Source organism: Oryx dammah, unplaced genomic scaffold (assembly GCF_014754425.2).
Source record: "Oryx dammah isolate SB20612 unplaced genomic scaffold, SCBI_Odam_1.1 HiC_scaffold_12, whole genome shotgun sequence".
NCBI lineage: Eukaryota > Metazoa > Chordata > Mammalia > Artiodactyla > Bovidae > Oryx > Oryx dammah.
The window spans coordinates 28621134-28640923 of record NW_024070196.1 but is presented as its reverse complement, the minus strand read 5'-3'; the positions used below and the strand labels follow the sequence as shown (position 1 = coordinate 28640923).

The following is a 19790-nucleotide window of genomic DNA, read 5'->3' as shown; positions in this document are numbered from 1 at the left end:
GGCTACAGCCTATGGGATCACAAAGAGTGGGACACGACTGAGTGACTTCACTTCACTTCATGTAAGGCAGCCAGAAACATTAAAAACAAATTTTGTAACTTCTATGAACTAAATACCATTAAATGCAAGTGGTAAAAGCCAAAAGACATGATATGTGATAGCACAGTAATCACAATTGTGAGAGGGTTAGAAAAACAAAGAACAGTGACACGAAGCCTCCAGTTAAATCTTCATAACTAAATTTACTTCCTGTCAATGAAGCTTCTTGCTGTATTAGAGTAATTACATAGGTAATGAAGGGGAAATAAACATTAAGAAGATTCATCTTATTCAAGTGAACAAAATAGAGTATACATACTGCAGTAAATTGCTTTAGAAGTTCTTTTTTAAGTATGAGACTACACGGATGAAGATTAGTTACACAAGGATGGAGATATAAAAGAAGTCTGATATGAAAGTTTTAGGAGAGGGCTGACACTATCATATTTTATGATGTTAGGTCTTAACGTCAAGAAAGCAGTATGTCTACTATTAGTGAGTGTAGCAATTTCATTTTCATGTGTTAATTCTGTAGTTACCGATTCCCTTACTATCAGGTCACATGGAGGAATGTTCAGCATTTCATTGTTTTATTTATTATATATTTATTATTTAATAAACTTGTTTACTAATTTTCTTACCTGATTTTTTTGAAGGTTAGCTTCTTCCAGGAGTTGCATGCTATTTCTGGCTCTTACAATAGCTTCGTATTTCTCATCTTCTAATTCACTGCACTTTGCTTGTAATGCTCTGGTTTGTTTCTCCAGATGTGTTCGTTCTGCTCTTAATTGGGTGGCTTCTTGAACTGCCACAGATAATCTAAAAATTAATAGTCCCATTGAGAAAGTTAAAAATTTTTAAAAAGGAAGAAGGAGACAGGAGATTTCCAAAGCATCTATTACAGGGTAAACATTATTCCAGTTACTTTCACATGTATTTTCTCATTTAATTCACATAAAAGTTCTATAAAGTAAGTTTCAAATATTTCCATTTAAAAGAATAACAAACAGACCCAGAGAGCTTAAACATTTAATTATGGTCATATGAATAAAGAGCAATGGGGCTTAGACGAGCCTAGATATTCTGACTCTGATTGCATTACACTTTGTACACTTTTCTACTCACACTAATTTATTCTGTCTTAATAGTCACATGACAGTGTTATAAAGCAAATCCTTAAAGAATAAGTTATTCTGTTTATATGGTCCTTTTTTCTTTTAGCTTTTTCCTTGGCTCCTTTCCTTATGCTCTATCCAGGTAACCCATGTTAAAAATAATGCATATATTTTAATATTTTTTCCATGTTCCTAAAATCATATGTATGATTTTTATATATACACATACACATAAATATGCATACACAGTATATACAATCTATCCATAGCTTTTTAAACATAATTTTTCCTGTTATAAAAACTAAGATCATAGTATACACCCTTTTCTGCACTCGCTTTTTAATATTCAATAATGCCTTATAAGAATCACCTCAACCAATATAACCAGGAGCTCTTTTCTTTCCTAGTCTGATGGATGTAACTTCTCCTCACTGTTAATTTGTATCTCCCAAATTCCTGGAGAGTTTAAGCATTTTTTTAAGTTTGTTAGCTAAGTGAATTGTCTTCTTTGAATTCCCTCTTCATATCCTTTGCCCATTTTTTTTTTCCTGATGGCTTATTTACTTTGCTTATTCCTTTATAAGAAGTTTTTGAATATTAAGATATTTAACCTTCAGTTTGTTCTATATGGTGCAAATACTTTTCCCCAAATCTAGTGTTTTGTTGTTACCTATTGTCTCTATTTCAGAAATCTTTATTACACTAAAAACGCTCACTTTAATATAACTAAATTTGACTATTTTTTTTAACATCTGGGATTTCAGTTTTTTTAAAAGATGATCTCCCTTATCAAGAGATTGTTAATGTAAGCTCCTAGATTTCCTCAAAAAAAGTTATGCCCTAACACTGTTACCTGTAAATTTTTAATTAATCTGGAATTTACTTCTGAATGTGCTATGAGAGAGGAGTCCAACTTAACTTTCTTCCAGATTGAGAGCCAGCTGTATGAGTACCTTTAGCAACTGATGAACTGAAATAATCCCTTACCATATCTAAAATATGCAAATATGACTTACTTATAGACTGTCATGATTCACTAATCTATTTGTCTATTTGATGCCCAAGTCATAGTGATTTGATTATAGTGGAGTTACAGGATAGTACATTCAGACCATCAGCTTCAGGATGTAAAGGTTTCCATAGTTTTTAACATAAAAGATGTATTGTTGCTATTATTCTCATATAGCGCTTCTATATGCTCTGCAGCCAAATCTTATATGAATCCCTTCTTTCAGCTTACTAAAACTGGGTCAAGTTCCCTCTTTATAATAATAGTAACAGCAATGATAATCACAAACATTTGTAAGAGCAGTCTTTGTGCTAGGTACTTTATGTATGTTGAAAACATAATCCTCAATATCTTCAACAATGCCATGATATAGGTTACAGCATTAGCCTATGATGTAGGATATGAGGTATACTATATAAACTAAATGGGGTAGGTTAAAACATTATTTTATAGATAGATAAAGAAGTACAAAGAGGGTAAGCAATCTGCCCAACATTACTGATCTAGTTACTGATGAAGCTGGAGTTTGAATTCAGTCAGTTTGTGCCCAGAGTCAGTGTTCCTAAAAACTATACTATACTGCCAAATAGAAACTTCCACTTAAATTATACTGATTCAACTCACAGATCCATAACTATGCAGCAAGAGGCTGTCATTTCAAGTTAAGTTGGTTAATACTAAAAATACAGGGTACCAAACGAAAGTTTGCATACTTAACTTTATCACTCCCCTCTGCCCCCAACTCTTCAGTTTTAGGACACACTCAGGTTTGTGTGCTTCAATTCCCAGTTCACATCAAAAGGCTGATGGACCCTACTTTAAACTTTGGAGAAATTAGGCCAAGAGAGAGCACCCTCAGACTCTGATCTCAGAGGACTGTCCAAGGATAGCTCACTAACTCAACATAATACTGCCAGACTACAAGACCACTTATACATATCTACCTACCTATCTACTTTCTGGTGTCTTACTTTTTGGATAAAAAACTGAGATATAACTGACATACAACATTACAGTCAACTCCCCATATCTGTGCTTTCCACATCACAGATTAACCAATCACAAATCAAAAATACTTTTAAAAATCCAAAAAAAAAACTCCAAAAAGTATTAAATTTGCTATGCATTGTCAACTATTTACATAGTATTTATACTGTATTTTTAGGTAATCTAGAGATGATTTAGAGTATACAGGAGGATGTGCATAGGTTATATACAAACACTGCAACTACTTTATAAGAGATTTGAACATCTATGGATTTTGGTATCCACAGGGGTCCTGAGCCCAAAACCCAGTGGACACTGAGGGACAATTATATATTATTTTCAGGTATAAAACATAATACTTCAGTATCTGCATATATTTTGAAATAACCACAATAAGTCAAACTCATATCACCACGTATACAATTGAAATTTTTTTCTTGTGATGAGAACTTTTAAGATCTATTCTCTTAGCAACTTTCAAATATACAATACAGTATTATTATCTACAGTCACCATGCTGTATATTACATCCCCATGACTCATCTTTTTTTTTTATATAATAGGAAGTATATACCTTTTGATTACCTTCACCTATTTCTGCCACCCCCTACTCCTTGATTCTGGCAACCGCCAATCTATTCTTTGTATCTATGAGTTTGGTTTTTAAAAATAAGATATGTTTCATGGTTTTGTGTATGGGCCATGCTAATTTTCTCTGTATGTTCCAGTTTTTAGTATATGTGATGGTGAAGCAAGTATTCTGGTATCTTACTTTTAAATATCAATGGATAGAAAGGATCACCAAGCCTTTGAAGGAAGACAGACAGGCATACAGAAAAAAAAATGAATGTTCGAGAAAGCAGAGAATGCAGATGGCAGAATAAAATCTTAAACAATATTTAAAAACACTTAATAAAGAGACAATGTAACATTTATCTGTACTAAGATACTATAGAAAAAGAAACATTCAAAGGATAAGAAATGGCTCTTTAAAAAAATTATGATAGCTAAATAAAATATTCAACAAATGGTTAACTAGAAGAAAATTGAAAGAAACCTCCAATTGTCACCCCATGGACTATACAGTCCACGACATTCTCCAGGTCAGAATACTGGAGTGGGTAGCCATTCCCTTTTCCAGGGGATCTTCCCAACCCAGGGATCAAACCCATCTCCCACATTGCAGGTGGATTCTTTACCAGCTGAGCTACCAGGGAAGCTCCCAAGAAAGGAGAAAATAAATGAACAAATGGACTATGGGACAGAAAAAATATGAAAATGAGGGAATCAATCCTTTAGATCCAATATCCAGCTAATACTATGTTTGAGAAAAAAAATGATAAAAAAAGAATAAAATTATTCAACAACAACAATAAAAAAAATACCTGAAAAATTCCCCCAAATTGAAGAATATCATTTCTATATTGAAATGTCCCCAGTAAAATGAATGAAAAATAATTCTTACTAAAGGTACATGCTGTGCAGTTTTAGAATATTAATTGTGGCAGCAGTGGAGTGGATGACCCTGCAAGTCACCAGGGGAGGGGGAAACAGGTCAAATAAAAAAATTTGGAATTTTGAATGAAAGGAATTTTTAAGGTAAAAATTATTTAAAACCTAGAATTTCCAACATAGGATTCATTATTCAGTCAAACTATGAAACACCTTTAAAGGTAAAATAAAGATATTTCTAAACAATGTTTTTAAGTACACCTTCCACGTGTACTCAGGAAGCTGAGGGGAATGGCATCTATTAAAATGGGGTGGAGGCAACAAAGGACAACAAAGAACAGTGGTTCAAATTTTGGTCTTATTGGCATATTCTTTGAAAGAAACGCCAAACTTAAAAATATGAAGAGGTAGTTTAAAGCAATTTTATTCATTTCACTTCAATCTTATTCAACAGAGCAGATACAAACTAGCAGTCTTTCCCAAAGAACTGTCATTCCCTAGAGAGAATTCCAGTCCCCATGAGTTATCTAAAAAAAGTGGGGTGGGTGGGGTGGGTGGCTGTCTTTGGAAGATGGTAGGAAATGATTTACGCTTCCTAGATGTCTGTGGCATTTGAAAGAATCACAAATAATGATTTTATAAATAAGTAATATGTGTTTGATTTTATAGAACAAAGATGCCCATTAAAAACACAGCTTTTCAATCTGGTAGTTACATTAAATAGGATAGATTTACATCTAAAATAATGGCTGAACATTAGACACATACCAACTACACTAAAAATTCTGCTTTGTCTTATGTAAAATAATAGGAGTTTTTAAATTTTAAAGTAAAACATTTTTATCATAATAGAAACAATATTAATTTAATAGCTCCAAAAGACAGTCAATGTAAAAATTTCCTCTTCAAAGGCAACTAGCTGAATACTGAACTTTAAAAAATACCCTTAGATTTTCTTACATATGCAGGAATCCCTTCTTCAGAAGCTTTCAATTAAGTTATAACTTTATACGAAAAGCCAAACAGAAAACCTTGAAAATCTCAAAGCCTTAAGTACTAAAAACACAGCTTAAAGCACTGATGAACAATTTGATTCTTTATGAAGTACTATCAGAATCAAAGGAAGTGAAATTCACTTATTCAGTTTCACTATTTCAAGTCTCTAGCATTTATGTGCATAACACAGAATGCTACTAAAATAACAAATAAGAAAAATCTACAACCGGAGACTTTTTCTCTAAGGTAAACAAAAAATAAACTCAAGATGTAAACAGTCAAATATTTGACCAACTACTGAAACATTTAGGAAAAAAAAAAAACCCAGCACTTAAAAATAACAACTTCTTTAATCAGAATCTCAAGTTAGCAGTTAAAATCATTTAGTTCTGAACCCACTGTGAGCAAAGAAATTACTTTCATTAACATTTTGGAGAATAAGAAACAGAAGTCCAAAAACACTAATTTTTTTCTGAATAAACACAATCAGCCATGGATCTGTGACTAGAACTGAGATCTCAATTTTGATGTGCTTATTTCAGTAGACTATTTCTGAGTATAACAGATTCCAATCTACTGAGTGGATTTTTTAGCTATAAACCATAATGTGATTTTATGGGCTGTAGTCACTGTATCTTTAATAGACCACAAATGACAATTTTAATGTTTCTTAAAGGAGTATGCAACAAGTATGCATTAAGATAGCAATTAAAGACAAAATATATTTAAAAAGTAGTGTGCGTGCTTAGTTACTAAGTCGTGTCTGACTGTTTGCAATGTCATGGACTGTGGCCCATCCATTGGATTTTCCAGGCAAGAATTCTGGATTAGGCTGCCATTTCTTTCTCCAAGGGATCTTCCTGACCCAGGGATCTAACTCATGTCTCTTGTGTCTCCTACATTTGTAGGTGGATTTTTTACCACTGCATCACCTGGGGAAGCATCCTAAAAAGTAGCCCAGACCTTCAAAGGGAACTGAAAATTACTGTTTCATAAGACTTCAGGGAAAACAGCAACAATGATTTCTCAAGTATTTTTTCCTCACATATCTGCTCAGCAAGGAAAGGATTTTTCTATATAATTTTTACGCAACTTCACTATCTCTTTTCCTGTTTTAAGGTGAAAAGGAACATTTTTAATTTGCGGATTAACTAAACTTGACTAATACTGTTTTGGAGAAAAAGCAAAGAGAGAAATGATCTTTGAGTATATGTTCAAATATATGTTCAATCTTTTGAATATGACTTTTAAAATAAGCAATATCTAACAAACTAGATTTTAAACCTATGATTTATAGTTTGTTTAGCACTTATAAAACAAAGTATAATAAACAAATTCTAATATGGAATAACTTTTGAAGCTTGTAGATAACGCTAGATGTATGTAACAATTTACCTTGCTTCTAATTGTTTCATACTAGATTGTAACTGCTGTAAGCGCCTATCTGATGCTTCTTCTCTTCCTTGCGCAGAAACCATATCCTCCTCCTAGAAAAGAAAAGAAACTGAATGTTTACGTTTAGTAGGTAAAAATTCAATACATCATTAAACAGAATAAATAAAACACTCTAAAGCTATTATATTGATAGAATTTCATATATAAGTTTCAGTCAGTCAGTTCAATCACTCAGTCATGTCCGACTCTTTGCAAGCACATGGACTGCAGCACATCAGACTTCCCTGTCCATCTCAACTCCGAGAGCTTGCTCAAACTCATGTCCACTGAGTCAGTGATGCTGTCCAACCACCTCGTCCTCTGTCATCCCCTTCTTCTGCCTTCAATCTTTCCCAGTATCAGAGTCTTTTCCAATGAGTCGGTTCTTCATATCAGGTGGCCAAAGTGTTGGAGTTTCAGCTTCAGCATCAGTCCTTCCAATGAGTATTCAGGACTGATTGCCTTTAGGATTGATTGGTTTGATTTCCTTGCTGTCCAAGGGACTTCAAGAGTCTTCTCCAACACCACAGTTCAAAAGCGAAGCAATACTACTTTGGGAACAGAGCATGCATATACTAAAAAAGGGGAAGAGAAAAAGAAAGTGCAAGTGAAAGTCACTCTGTTGCTGCTACTGCTGCTAAGTCACTTTAGTCGTGTCCGACGCTGTGCGACACCATAGAGGGCAGCTCCCTGGTCCCTGGGACTCTCCAGGCAAGAACACTGGAGTGGGTTGCTATTTCTTTCTCCAATGCATTAAAGTGAAAAGTGAAAGTGAAGTCGCTCAGTCTTGTCCAACTCTTAGTGACCCCATGGACTGCAGCCTACCAGGCTCCTCCATCCATGGATTTTCCAGGCAAGAGTACTGGAGTGGGTTGCCATTGCCTTCGCTCAGTAGTGTCCAATTCTTTGTCTCCCCATGGACTGTAGTCCATGGAATTATCTAGGCCAGAATCCTGGAATGGGTAGCCGTTCCCTTCTCCAAAGGATCTTCCCAACCCAGAAATCGAACCCAGGTCTCCTGCATTGCAGGCTGATTCTTTACCAGCTGAGCTATTAGGGAAGAGAACCTATCAATAATTCTGTATAGGTAAAACAATAATCGAATCAGAAACTGTATATGGATTTTTACCACTATTCCAATTATTTCTCTATAGTGCAAGTCTAACAAAACAAGACAGTGATTTGTAGGCAGATAATCTGCCTTTAGAGTATGTTCTGTTAACCAAGTTATGCTGTATTCCATTATAATCATAAACAGAGATTCTTGAAATAGTGATGCATCAAAATTAATAGGTTTTATTTGTACCATCTTCATAAAAATTTCCTGTTCATCCTTTCTTATCTCTTGGTGTGTTGGCTTTATTTTGCCCTCAACTTTGAAGTACAGTTCTACTGGACACAGAATTCTTAATGAGCACTTTTTTCCTTCAGTACTTCAAGTGTACCACTCCAGTGTTTTTTGCTTTCACAGTTTCTTGATGACAGGTCTAGCTATCTCTGTTCACTTTTCTGTTGCTGCTTTCGAGTTTCTCTTTATAACTGGCTGTCAGTTTTGTCCTGATGTGTTTAAAGTGATTTTCTTAGTGTTTATCTTACTAAGGGTTCACTGAGATTCTTGAATCTGCTAATGTTTTCTACCAAATTTTGGAAGTTTTCAGACATTTCTTTAAACATCTTTTCTGCCCCCTACTTTGGCAACTCCAATTACACTTCTGTTGGCTTACTTCATGTCCCACAGATTTGAGGTCGTGTTCATTTTTCTTCCATCTTCTAAACTCTATTCTTTGAACAGGAAAATTTCTACTCATCTATCTTAAAATTCATTAATTATTTCTTCTGCTTGTTCTAATTTTTATTGCTGTTGTTTGGTCGCTCAGTCATGTCTGACTCTTTGTGACCCCATGGACTGCAGCACGGCAGGCTTCCCTGTCTTTTACCATCTCCTGGAATTTGCCCAAACTCATGTCCACTGAGTCCATGATGCCATCCAACCATCTCATCCTCTGTCTTCCCCTTTTATTCTTGCACTCCATCTTTCCCAGAATCAGGGTCTTTTCCAATGAGCTGGCTCTTCGTGTCAGATAGCCAAAGTATTGGAGCTTTAGCTTCAGCTTTAGTCCTTCCAATGAACATTCAGGATTGATTGGTTTGATCTCATTGCTGTCCAAGGGATTCTCAAGAGTTTTTTCCAGCACCACAGTTCGAAAGTATCAATTTTGAGCCCATCTAATAAGATCTTTATTTGGGTTGCTATACTTTTAAAATCTAGAATTTCTATTTTTAAAATTATTTTCTAGTTCTCAAAAACTTTTTATCTTTTTTTCCCACTGAAATCTTATTTTACTCTAATTTAAAAATATTTTCTTTAACTATCTGAATATATTATAACAGCTTATTTGAAGTCTCTGCTTGCTAAATCCAAAAGCCAAACCTAAACTCAGTGAAAAGTGAGAAGTTTCTATCAACTTCTTCTTCTTCCCTCTTCCCTTATCAATTATACTTAGTATCTAGTAAGTTTTGATTGAAAACTGGATAATAAACATAATGCATCACAGTTTCTCTAGATTCTATTTTGTTCTTTCGAGGATTATTAACTATTGTTCAGTTTAGGCAATTACCTTACCTAGAATCACACTCTGGGGTGTTTCCCCTACAGTGTGCAGCAGCTGCCATCTGTGATTTCATTTTTTTTCCCCCACTGTTGCTTTTCTAGCTAGGCTCCCTGGGAACTAGCTGTGCCTGCATAATTTGAGGATCAATCAATTTTTGAGCAGAGGGAGGGGCTCATCCTCTTTGTAGATTCATTGCTCTTACAGATTCCCTGGTAATTTCCAGCTGCTCTGCCGGCTTTGGGCTCTGTCCACTGATACTTCAAATATTAGTGCTTCAGCATTCAGCTGCTCAAGCTGCACACATCTCGGGAATGTACTGAGTTATAAAAAGCAGCAAACCTAAACATCTAGTTTCATATGGCTGTATCTTTCAAGAGTAGATGCCTCTCAGGTCTCTGCCTACTTTTTCACTGGGCTTCCTGGGACCCTCTCCCAACTCCCACGTGCACAGCTTGACCATCAGTCACAGATTTGGTCAGCATTTACATTAAGGATTTGAATCTCAATTGTGTGTGTGTGTGTGTGGTGTTCTCTTGCTGCCAGTATTTCTTCTTTACTTTCAACTGCTTTTCTAGCCCTAAACTTTGATCTTGAGCACTTATTATAGTGTTAGTCGCTCAGTTGTTTCCAACTCTTTGTGACCCCATGGACTGTAGCCTGCCAGGCTCCTCTGTCCATGGGATTCTCCAGGCAAGAATATTGGAGTGGGTTGCCATTTTCTTCTCCATGAGTGCTACTATAGAAGCCTATAAAGTTTTTGCTTGCTGAAGCCACAGCTGCAGGGATTAGGGAGAACTCTGAAGCCAGAAAGTTAAAAACTCATGATTCTTATCTCTTTTGGTGACTGTTTTGGGGAGTGCTGCAGTGTTTCAAAAAACCCAATTTTTATAACTATTATCTATGAGAAGGTTTGCATAAGCTTTTCACAAATCTACCATTAATGGAAATCTATAACCAATTTTCACATATTAGGAAATAAGGCTTAGAGAAATTACACAGCTAGTAAGCACCAGAGTTAGAGTTTTAATTATTAGATTCATCTAAATCTAAAGCCTGACCTCTCCATGACACCTTCTCTATTAAAATCTTCTCTCTGTAAAATTTCTCTATTACACATAAAAAGAACCAGTCTTCTTTGCCAATAAATAACACAAAACATAGTATTAAACAAAAGGTAGTATTAAATACCTCTTTTCCATTTACATCTAACCAGTTAACCCAAACTGGATTTTACATTAACATGTACTTCAGCAACGATGTGTTAAGGGATGATTATGATATCATGTTTATTAACTTTAAGGTATAGTGAATAGGAATAAAAAGTTATTTCCAGTGTTATAACTCAGCTTCCTAATTTCATATTCAGAGGACAATAACATGATTAATTTATTTTCTAGCAATCCTCTTTAACACCTAATCCAAAACAGATCGACAATAAAATACATAGAAAACAAAGCTACAGGCATCATACCAAGTTGTCTTAGAAAGAGGAACATACCTTCTTCTGCATCTGTCCTTGAAGGTCTTCAGTCACTTTAGTTAACTCTTCCACTTTTGCTGCTGCAACTCTCAGATCTAACTTGGCTTGCCTAAAATACAAAGTAAATTAACAAATACTGTTTTCATAGACGATAAACATTTTTTAAATTAGAAAAGAAACCTAAATTTGGAAAAATCAGTACTAACCACAATACATCTAAAAATAAATCTAAGAGATAAATACTGAAAGATTCTTTTATTACTATTGAAAGACCTATGTGGAAGAGAGTGAAGAAAAAATAGAGTTGAAAGGATGAGTTCAAAGTGGAAGTCATTAATACTTTAATTGGATAAATTACATTTTATATTCAAATAATTCAACAGATTTCATGAAGAACTTTATCATCTTGATAAATTACAAGAATGTCAGTGCTTTATGTAGACTACAGCTATGTCTATCATTTCCTGAATAAAGTTAGAGAAATATTGCTTATTGGCCTTTCTATGAAAATGAACCCAAGTTTCAACACCTTGATCATTCCTTACATACTAGAAGTATAACAACCTCTTAACATAATGGACTGAAACATGTCTCAAGATAGTCTAATATTACTTTCTTTACAAAGGACAAAAAGGACAAGTTTCTGAATGTTTTAGCAGAATCAAATAAGTTTTAATATCTTGACTCCCCACAAAAAAAGATTTTAGAATAATAATACTTTCTAAAACAAAACAAAAAAAGATTTTTAAATTAAACACTAAGCGGAAATACAGAACATGTGGATTATGGGAAAAACATACATTTTTAGGAAGGAAGGTATTTTAGTGTAGGAACTGCCAATATTTATTTCTTAATTATATTTTATGTATGTATTATAAATACAAAGCATACCAGTGCTATTCAACCCAAAGAAATTATTTTATGCAAAACTCACAATAAATGTTAATTCATTACCTTTGACTTTAACAATATCTATAATTACATAATTAATTAGCATAAAACAACAGGAAATAAAAATCTAATAATACCTAAAATGTTTCAGATAGTTATTAGCTTCCAGGACCTGCCTTAAATGTCTGTGGATATCGTCTCACTTAACAATAACTGTGAATAAGTCCTATTTTTATATCAAATTGAAGTCAAGCCAGTATGTTGACAGGGGTTAGCCAACTTGCCTACGGATTCAAAAATAAGTAATGAAGTAGGTATTTAAAGAGTCCTCTAAGATATTTTTTGTTGTTATTCAGTTGCTAAGTTGAGTCCAACTCTTTGCAACCCCAGGGACTGCAGCATGCCAGGCTTCCTTGTCCATCACTCTCTCTCAGAGTTTGCTCAAACTCATGTCCATTGAGTCAGTAATGCTGTCCAACCATCTCATCCTCTGTCATCCCCTTCTGCTGCTCCCAATTTTTTCCAGCATTAGGCTCTTTTCCAGTGAGTCAACTCTATGATATACTGTTACCAAAAAATGGTATCAATAACGTTTCATAAGATTATGCACTTAAGAATAAGCTTTGTTTTAAATGAACCCAACTTATAAAAATCTGACTTTATTAGCCATAAATTTTTTCTATGCAAACTGATTCACCAGATGACAAAACAAAAATAACTTCAAGACCACCTTGCACTAATGCATGTAAAACGTAAACTAAGAGACAACGTCAGGAGAGCATCTACTATATGAATCAATCAACAAATCTACCAGTTAAAAAATTCTATATATTTTAAAAAGAAAAACTTCAGGAGTAAGATTTTATATAGTAATGATAAAATTGAGTAACCTCTTAACAAGCATAGCACCCACTCTGATTTGGCTTTTTTGCCTTCAGAAGAGGGATAATAATGCTTATTCTACTTATGCAATGAGATTGCTGAACAGGTCAAAATAGGTAATGCACATTAAAGTGCCCTGTAGAGTATAAACAAATGGGAGGTCAGAGCATGATTAAAGAAAAAAAAATGTATTAGAGATACAGTGGGAATGAGGTGCAATATGGAGAACCTGCGAGTCAGGAACCCAATTCTGTGAGCAATCAGTGTTGTAGCTTAATTCAATTCACTTGACCACAAGAGTATCTCAGCAGTCTCATGTCCCACAATAGAAAGGTGGATTCGATAATTTTCCAAAACCAAGACTCTGGACTAGATGGTTTCCTGATTTCTATCTACTCTGCCTACTGATTCTACTTCTAACTGGTATCTCAGTTGTGTATTCCATTTCTACTTCCATTGCCCAATCACTGGCCTCATCGTTATTTCTCAGGACTATCCCAATAGATTACAAACTGATCTCCTGACTTCTGGTCTTCTTTAATGCATCCTACCTGCCCCCACCCCCCTCCAAAGTTATCTGATGATAAAAAGTCTGTATAATAATGACTTCTGGATTCCTCACTTCTTTGGGCATATACTCAATACTCCTCAGCATGGCTTATACAGTTAGTCACCATCTGGCCTCAAAGAGTCTCATCTCTTGCTAGTTCCTCTCATGTGATTTATGTTCCTAGTATAACAGACTACTAACTCCATGTTTCTTTAACACAACCTTGTTTATTTTTTCACATTTGACTTGAGTAGATTTCTTTTGCTTTTACTGATAAATTCCTTAACAACCTTCAAGACTTAGCTCAAAAGTCTCCTCATTTCAAGTCTTCAACTTCCAGGCAAAAGTCTCTAGAATGTCAGCTCTCATAATTCATAATACTTTACACACTGTTAACAGATACTCCTCTCGTGGAACTGTGAGTTCATGGGAAAAAATATAGAATGTAGGATCATTAGAGGCAAGGGTCATATTTTATTAGTTTTCAAATCCTCATGGATAGTACACTACCTGGCATGTGGCAGACAAGCAAATGGATCATAAATGAATCAAAGAGAGCACAAAAGGAAAGGAGACAGAGGGTCAGGGGTATCACTCTGTCTTGATATTTTACTCAGATCTGGAAGGTCCAATTTTTTATTCATGTGTGGAAACCCTAAAAGAATAATTTTGTGAACAATTCTTCAAAATGTATCTTATTTGAAGCAGAGCCTTTCATTTGAAACAGAATCTCTTTAGTTATATTCCCTAAAACATACAAACAGCTATTATGCTTTTTAAGGAAAATACATAGTAAGTTATATATACTTATTTATTCCTACACTGTTTTACAAGACAGAAAAGAAATAGATAGCTCTTCATATCTACTTCTGACATGAAATACTGAAAAATATTCTAGAACTAAAGTCATGAGATCTATCCTTTACACTTGGCTCTATCAGCACAGGAGACTGTGAGAACTGAGCCAACGATTTATCTAAGGTTCAAACTGAGGCCGTAAAATAGAGATAAAAACAATTTTCCTGCATAACTCACAGAAATATCATTAAGTTCAAATAAGGCAATGCCTATTAAATTACTTTATAAACTTTACTGTCAGTACAATGCAGTCGCTTAGCTGTGTCTGACTCTTTGTGACCCCATGCACTGCAGCATGCCAGGCTTCCCTGTCCATCACCAACTCCCAGAGCTTGCTGAAATTCATATTCATTGAGTCTGTGATACTATCCAACCATCTCATCCTCTGTCATCCCCTTCTCCTGCCTTCAATCTTTCCCAGCATCAGGGTCTTTTCCAGTGAGTCAGTTCTTTGCATCCAGTGGCCAAAGTACTGGAGTTTTAGCAGTTTATACAAATATAAGCTATCATCATAATCTTGCCTCTTTTTAGATTTTGAGTTGTCAGGAATGGTGTGCTATTGCATTAATTTATAGCTGGTTTGCAAAAGCTTGAGGGATGCCTGAATGTCTGGCCTTGCCTCTGGGCCAAAAAGTGAAAAGTGGGATTTATGGTGTGCTGCTTAAAGTCTGAATCTCCTCTGGTAACCCTCAAACACGATCTGTTTACTGATGGCTTTCACCTGGTATAACTGGTTAGGCAGCTGGACTGGACTATGTGATCGGAGGGGCAAAGAAAAAAAAAAAAACCAAAAAACCCCAAAACTTCTCTGAGTTTTCCTGAAGCCAAGATTCACTGTACACATCTTGGTGGCTCAACCTGAAGATAAAGCATACTTTTGTGTGCATAAAGACCATAGAGCATTTGGGCCTGGATGTCACTTGGGCCTCCTAAGCTTTCCCTGTGCTCTTTTACTTATTATTGTATAATATCCTTAGCCTTTAAATAGAAGCTTATGTGACTATACTCTGTGGAGTCTTATGAGTCACTTCAAATATTCAAACTTGTGAAATCTTTAAAGTTTCAACAAAAATAATTCTAATTTTATTTTATGAAGGAGCTTTAATAACTAGTTATACTATTTTACATTTAAATGTTTTAGATACATAAAGAAAAGTGAAAGTGCTAGTTACTCAGTTGTGTCTGACTCTTTGCAACCCCATGGACTATAGCCTGCCAGGCTCCTCCGTCCATGGAATTCTCCAGGCAAGAGTGCTGGAGTGGATTGCCATTTCCTTCTCCAGGGGACCTTCCCGACCCAGGAATCGAACCCAGTCTCCTGCATTGTGGGCAGACGCTTTACCGTCTGAGCCACCAGGGAAGTCATATATAATTCAAAGTAGTTAAAAATCCCAATTTCTATGTTGAAATATAATTTTCCATCAAACCAGTCAGACACAACTGAGTGACTAACACTTTTACTTTTCAGTAGTAGTTCTCTATACTTTCTTTGTACAAAAGCAAGCATTTTGTACGACATTATATACAGCCTCTGAGTCTTATTCATTCAGAATGTCAGAGTGGTACCTGCTCATCTCTGTTTTTCAGAATCTCTACAGATAATTCTGATACACAGCTATGGCCTTAGATTTTACTGAATAACTGCACAATCAGTATGTTTACCATTACAAAGAGACTGTAAACAATTATTTCAAATACAGTTTTAGAGTTATATGACTTTGGGTACCACTGACAAAGTGTAAAACGTATTAATTCACTTTCCTTTATTAACCAGGCTTATGCAATTGGCATACTCAAAAAGTGTTTACTAAGTACCTCTGACATCTAGAACACAGAAGGTGTTCTTTAAGGTAATACAAAACACACAAAGATAGGTTAGATACAGTAATCTTTAGGAGGGCCACAAAGCACACTTTAAGCATCACAAAAGACTGAAGTATTATGATTCAGAGTAGGTAGTACATTTGCATTTAGTTTAGGGAATATTAAAGTGGGAGGTATTCAAAGAATTGGCAGAGGCTAAACAGTAAATCTCACAAGCAGAGATCTCACAAGAGTAAATTTACTCACAAGAGTAAATCTAAAAAGAGCTTCAGGAAGGAACAAATAAGTTCAAGCATAAAGGTAGGCAGTTGTAGGGCTTATTTAGGGAAGAAGGGAAGAAAGACTGAAAAAGGCAATGGGGGCTACAACGTAAATGACCTTAATTGACAAGTTAGGCAATCTGCATTAATTTAAGGGCAATGGAGAGCTACTCAAATGCCAGGAGCCAGCACGGGAGATCCCACCCATGACAAGGTCACGCAGAGGAGACCTGACAGGCAAGGCAGATCAGGACTCAAGGGACTCCCTGGACCTGCTCCAACATCTACCCCAAACCAAAATCTGTCTGTCTACTGTTTACTATATTATGCCTTTCACCAACTCTTCTGACATTAACAGGGGGCTATCCCTGCCCACCTTTCTCTGAAAAAAATCAACTTAGGGCTCTAGTTGATAAGTCTCCTGGGCATGAAAGGAACATTTCAATTCAAACCCCCCTGTTAACATTCTAGCTTGCTTGGCAGGTTTATCCAGACTCTTACAACTACGCATATGATTGTTCACAAACCATGACATACGAAGCCTAAACATTCTAAAAATATAGAGCCCTTTGAGGGGTAAAAAAGTTTTATTAAAATAATACTGGTAAAGGGTTTCATTGTTGAGCCAATGCTTGCTGCCAAGTTCCCATATCCCTTATCCATTGTGTGCCTCGGAGTACATTAGTTAATATAGTTGGAATGTAAAAAAAAACAAGCAGTAGCCTTGGTATTAACCACATCAAACCTTTGAGCTAATAAGTTCTTTTTTTGTTGTAACCCACTGCACCTTTGCTTCATGAAAATGTAACTCTGTTTAATACTTTCCGAGGCTGACACAGATTAGAGGTATAAAAAAAAAAAAAAGACTTCAAGGGAAAACAAGTTTTCTGGTTGACCTTTATCAAAAAGGGGTCATAAAATGTCAACAGGCCTCCAAGGCCAGAAGATAATGTAAACAACATAAGACCCTTGTTTATGGAAAAGGTATGCAGAAAAAATCCTGGCTTCAATAAGGGCAAAACTGCTGGAATGTTTGAGCTGACTCTACATGACTTTACATCTTTCATTTTCCTCTATGTATAAGTCAGGGTATAAAAGCCCCTTTTGAAAATAGTTATGGGCCTCACTCACTGAAGCTTGGTCTCCCCATGTTATTCTTTTGTTTGCCAACGCTGTTCATCCTAAGGGTATCGCTGGACTCTGCTGAGGCTGGACCCCAACACTCAAATATAATGGGATCAGAGCTACACTTTAGGAATTTGAATAAAAGGCAGGGAATGTCTTACATGAGTGATGGTAATGATAAGCAAGCAGTTCCACTGGGAGAGATGGCACAGATGTTACAGAGACAGAATTTAAGGGATTCTATCCATTCACTCTTTGAACAAATACTTATTGAATGTTTATAATATGCCTTGCACTATGAATATAATCTGGACATGCTGAGTTTCACATGTTCGTGGCTCATTCAGCTTTTGTTTATTTTTAGCTATTTCAGGAATCCTATGCTTATTTTTATTGAGCACCAACCCAAACTACTCCCCAATAGCTTAGTTGGTAAAGAATCCATCTGCAATGCAGGAGACCCCGGTTTGATTCCTGGGTCAGCGAAGATTCGCTGGTGAAGGGATAGGCTACCTACTCCAGTATTCTTGGGCTTCCCTTGTGGCTCAGCTGGTAAAGAATCCACCTGCAGTGCGGGAGACCTGGGCTCAATCCCTGGGCTGGGAAGATCCCCTGGAGAAGTGAAAGGCTATCCACTTCAGTATTCTGGCCTGGAGAATCACTGTATAGTGCATGAGTCACAAAGAGTTGGACATGACTGAGCGACTTTCACTTTCACCCAAACTACACTAAGGACTGTTGTCAGCACTGCTGATGCAGGGGCAAACTAGGAAGAAAAAGCCTCTGACCTCATAAAGTTTATATTGCTTTAGGGGGAGACAGAAAACAAATATGTAAACAAATAAATGAGATAATTTCAGAATGTGATAATGCAATGAAGCAAATGATATATAACAACGGGAGAGAGACTTGGATCATCAGTGACAACCTGTCTATAAAGAAGGAATATTTGAGCTAACCAAGACAATGGGGCTGATTTAAGAAAGTCTAAGGTGAAAGTTGGAGAAGGAAATGGCAACCCACTCCAGCATTCTTGCCTGGAAAATCCTATGGACAGAGGAGCCTGGTGGGCTGCAGTCCATGGGGTCACAAGGAATCAGACATGACGGAGCACACATGCATGCATACAAGGTGAAGAAATTACAGGCAGCAAGAATTAATAATAAATGCAAAGAGTATGAGCAAGGTACTTAATAAAGAACAATTCACTGGGATTATCAGAGAGAGAAAAGTGTAAGATGAAGACAGAGAGGAAGGCAGAGACATCAGATAATATAAGTGCCTCTGGGCAAGGAAAGAATTTTGGAATTTGTTCCAACTGCAATGAAATCCACTGAGTGTTGTAAGCAAGTGAGTGATGTGATTTGCTTTATGCTCTGAGATTTTTTGGGCTGGTGTGTGGAGAATAAATAAAGTGGGGTAAGAGAGAAAACAGGGAAAACAGGAGGCAAAGACAAGAAAGAGAGAGTGATGGCTTGGGGTAGCGATGACAGTGGTGATGACTGGATTTATGATCATCTAGATCAGTGCAAACATGACTTGAATGTGAGGATAAAGCAAAAGAGCAGAACCAAACAAGAGTCACTCGTCTGAAGACAGTATCAGTTACTAAGATGGGGAAGATTTCCCTCCTCACATCAATCAATCACAGCAATTCTACATTTATCAATATATTAGGGTTTTGTGTTTAAGATTTTTTAACTAAAAATAGTTTAAAAACCACTGCCCTAGTATTCAAGTATAGAGCTCACAAAGTGATCAAGACCAGAGTACACATGTGGGAAACACTGTCATTGAGATAAAGTTTAAGTTGGGTAGGGTAAAGGTGATCATCCAAGGCGGGGGTGGGGCAGGGAAACTGTGTAACATGGCCAGAAATTTAAGAAATTTCTACTTTTAGCAGGTAGGATGGAAATGGGAAAAGCCAAAAAAGGAAACAGTGACAAAAGTCAGAGAAGAAATCAGGACACAAACAAAAAAGACCTAATAGAAAAAATTTTCAAGGACATAGAAGAAGGAGAAAGAAGGATTTTTAAGGCAAAAAAGGTACCAGTCAACTTGAGGAGGAGAATAGAGATAGGGGACCAAATCCAAATTGAAAGAAATTCTGAGGAACAACTACAGCAAATGTAGGTTTTTCCTTCAAGCAATTTCAAAGAATGGGAAGCAGACAATACAGTTATCTGAGGAATCATCAGGGGAGGTATGTATACACACCTGAGGTCTTAGAAGAAACTATGAGACTAAGATTTGTAAAAAGAGTGAATATAACTGAT

General features: G+C 35.9%; 1 protein-coding gene across 2 annotated transcripts in view; it reads right to left on the bottom strand.

Annotated features, from left to right (window-relative positions):
- Positions 1-19790, bottom strand: part of SCLT1 (sodium channel and clathrin linker 1) — a 245289-nt gene that overhangs the window by 106716 nt on the left and 118783 nt on the right. For both annotated transcript variants that reach the window (XM_040250523.1, XM_040250522.1), the window contains exons 10-12: positions 11143-11233; positions 6994-7085; positions 681-858 (exon numbers count right to left, since the gene is read on the bottom strand). In XM_040250523.1, coding sequence (XP_040106457.1) covers positions 681-858; positions 6994-7085; positions 11143-11233 — 361 coding nt within the window. The remainder of the gene's footprint in view (positions 1-680; positions 859-6993; positions 7086-11142; positions 11234-19790) is intronic.